The sequence below is a fragment of the Eriocheir sinensis genome, chromosome 41, assembly GCF_024679095.1.
Source record: "Eriocheir sinensis breed Jianghai 21 chromosome 41, ASM2467909v1, whole genome shotgun sequence".
Lineage (NCBI taxonomy): Eukaryota > Metazoa > Arthropoda > Malacostraca > Decapoda > Varunidae > Eriocheir > Eriocheir sinensis.
The window spans coordinates 15,099,162-15,102,715 of NC_066549.1; the positions used below are offsets into that span (position 1 = coordinate 15,099,162).

Genomic DNA, 3,554 nt, shown 5'->3' on the forward strand with positions numbered 1-3,554 from the left:
GTGTGTGTGTGTGTGTGTGTGTGTGTGTGTGTGTGTGTGTGTGTGTGTGTTGGTTGTGACGCATTTCCAGAGGCAGTTTAATGAGCCTTTGATATATATTCATTATATATTCAAGTAATTTCTGGGAATCGCCACAGACTTAAGAGGGCCCAAGGGCTTGCGTACCTCCCTTCTAAAGCTTTCCTTCCTCGTCATATCCTGTTAGCTGCATGTAAAGGTTAAGACGCATTTGTGGATAGATATTCATTATGTATTTGAGTCTTAGAACATTTACAGACGTAGAGGGTTAAAATGCTTGCGTACCTCCCTTCTAAAGCTTTCCTTCCCCGTCATATCCTGTTAGCTGCATATATAGAGGTTTTAAGACGCATTTGTGGAGGCAGTTAAATGAACGTTCGATAGATATTCATTACGTATTTGAGTCTTAGAACCTTTACAGACGTAGAGGGTTAAAATCCTTGCGTATCACCTTTCTAAACCCTTCCCTGCCCTTCATACCCAATTAGTTGTATATGCAAAGGTTAAAACGCATTTGTGGAAGCAGTTAAATGAACGCTCAATAGATATTTATTATGTATTTGCATCTAAAAGAGAGAGAGAGAGAGAGAGAGAGAGAGAGAGAGAGAGAGAGAGAGAGAGAGAGAGAGAGAGAGAGAGAGAGAGAGAGAGAGAGAGAGAGATGAAGTGCTTGCATATCACCCTTGAATAACACATTGAAAACCATTGAAAAAACGTGCATACTCTTCATACGCTATTATTTGTATACATAGGATCAAGACGCATTTGTGGAGGCAGTAAATGAACACTCGATAGATATTTATTATGTATTTAAGTCTTAGAACCCTTACAGAGAGATGGACTTCAAGCTACTACACGTAACTCGTCAAACCAACCCTGATCCTTATAGTCAGTTTGTAATATATGTTAACACGAATTTACTTTGGTATTTAAATGAGAGTATAGAGAATTAATTGTTATTATGATATTTAGTAACAGTAGTAGTAGTAGTAGTAGTAGTAGTAGTAGTAGTAGTAGTAGTAGGCATTTAAAGCGCGATTTTATTTTTTTAAAGAGCGACGCCATTTTTAATTAAAGGGCGACACCATTTTTAAAGGGCCTCCAATTTTAAAGGGACGCAACGTAAACAAAACCAAGAATGTCAACAAATCTACGCAACTTTCCCGCGCTAACTCCGCCTCACAAAACAGCGAAAACACACCTTTAAACCCCTAAAACACCCTCCATAAACCCTCCACCACACTCAAACACAATAAAAACACCCCTTCAAACCTAAACACGCCCCCAAAGCCCCGTAACATGGCGGTAATCATTAGTGAAGCCTTTTAATGTGAGCCCGTTGAAAGGTCACGTACCAGCAGACCTCACGTTAGCTGTCTGGTGTATACAGATCAATGGCGAGGCGAGGCATGATGTAGGCTGTCGTGGCGCCCTCACACGTGTCTTTCACCCTTGTTCCTTTCCCCTTCGAGGCTTTATCACCGCTGCCCGCCATGGTAAGGGGCAGGGAGGCGTGGCGAGGCGTGGGAAAGGGGAGATGGAGGGAGCGTGTGTGCGTGTGTAAGGGATCAGTGTTTCGTTTGTGTGTTTTTTATGGTTTGTTTGTGTTGTGTGTGTGTGTGTGTGTGTGTGTGTGTGTTTGAAGCTTGTGATGTGCGTGCTATACACATAAACAGCTCCCCTGCGCATTGTTTATCAAGATCAAGATGTACCCGTTTTATGAGATTGGTTTATTCACACTTTTTATTCATGTTTTTTTTTCTTTTCTTTATAAGCTTGTGGTTGGGTTTCTTCCTCGTGACCTTTCATTGCAGTGTTACAGTAATCTATCATCTGTCAAGCTGAATTCCCTCACATCCGTCAATCTTTGGGTGTTAATATCCTCTATTGCTGATTCTTATTGTTTGCTTTATTTTTCTCCCTGTGTGTGTTGATGCCTCACTTGCTGTTCAGATATAAAATCACCAATACATGACCAGTGCCCAGTGTGACAAAGTGTGGAAACAGGGAGTTGAAAGGGACAGAGCCCACCATTAAGAGGTTACTTTATATCATCTATCTTTTAATGACCCTGAAGGGGGGCCGGGGGGGCAGTGCCCATAAAGGGCGTCTATTCTCCCTAGGTTTTCAACATGCCTTTCATAATTATTTTTAATGGAGTTAAGTGTTGATGGCCCCTTCCACGGGATGTTGTGGGCTGCTCTGCCACGCGAGCCAGCACACATTTTGTGACTACAACACTTGCAAAAAAATATTACAACACTAACGAAATGTATTATGTACAACACTCATGAAAATTGTTACATACAACACTCACAAAAAAATATTACAACCCTCACAAAAATTATTACATACAACACTCACAAAAAATATTACAACACTCACGAAAATTATTACATACAATACTCACAAAAAAATATTACAACACTCACAAAAATTATTACATACAATACTCACAAAAAATATTACAACACTCACAAAAATTATTACATACAATACTCACAAAAAAATATTACAACACTCACAAAAATTATTACATACAATACTCACAAAAAAATATTACAACAATCACGAAAAGTATTACATACAACACTCACAAAAAATATTACAACAATCACGAAAAGTATTACAACAAATGAGGCCTCAGAAAACTCACATGAACTACAAAAAACATCAATTTCATAAAAACAACCAATAAATCAATAAAGAAAAAAAAAAAAAACACTTACAGCTTGCCCCAACCTCCTCACCCCCTTGCATGTAGTTCGTCATTCAGTGCCGTCATTACCCACCGCAGTAAATCAATCAATCCCCCCCCTCGGCAGAATGCGTTCTCGGCCACCACGGCTCGCCTGGCCTGGGCCGCCGCCGCCCACCGCGGGATGGAGTCACCGCTGGTCAGTGAGTACAAGAAGCCCTTCATCCGCCGCCGCCTTCTGGAGACATTCCTGGGCGGCCTGCGACTGGCGGCCTCGGAGGACGCGCCGCTCTATGTCTACTGCATCCAGGTGAGGGGGAGGGAGGGAGTAATCTGAAGGAACAGCAATTAGTGGACTTAGTGTTTTTTCTTTGTTCATTGTCCTTGAGCTGTTTCCTTGACTGCAAAAAAGAAAGTTGAATGAGGTTGGGTCATGTTAACCTGGTAGCAGCAATGGGCCAAATTTGTGGCTTTACCGTGTAGCAGTGACGGGCCAAATTTGTGGCTTTACCGTGTAGCAGCGACGGGCCAAATTTGTGGCTTTACCGTGTAGCAGCGATGAGCCAAATTTGTACCATGATTTAAACCCCCAAAAACAGATGATACATAAACTGATCACAGATGCGTTGATATATGTTATGAAATGGTTTGTGTGAGTGATGATGTTTTCTCATTTTTCTTGCTTAGAGGGACCATTAAGAAACATGATCCCCGCTGCTACTGGGTTAAGTCAGGTTATCTATTTCATCAGTGCCATAAACAGACTGTCTTCTTCAGGATAGGTTAAGTTATTTATATCAATGCTAATAACTTCTTCAGGTCTTGTTGTGTTACTTTC

The 3,554-nt window shown here is 41.1% G+C and overlaps 1 protein-coding gene across 1 annotated transcript in view; it reads left to right on the forward strand.

Moving 5' to 3' along the window:
- The first annotated feature begins 1,375 nt into the window (after positions 1–1,375).
- LOC127009708 (pecanex-like protein 4) overlaps positions 1,376–3,554 on the forward strand; it is a 26,218-nt gene continuing 24,039 nt past the window's right edge. The window contains exons 1-2 of the mRNA XM_050883052.1: positions 1,376–1,514; positions 2,844–3,026. Coding sequence (XP_050739009.1) covers positions 1,512–1,514; positions 2,844–3,026 — 186 coding nt within the window. The 5' untranslated portion in view covers positions 1,376–1,511. The remainder of the gene's footprint in view (positions 1,515–2,843; positions 3,027–3,554) is intronic.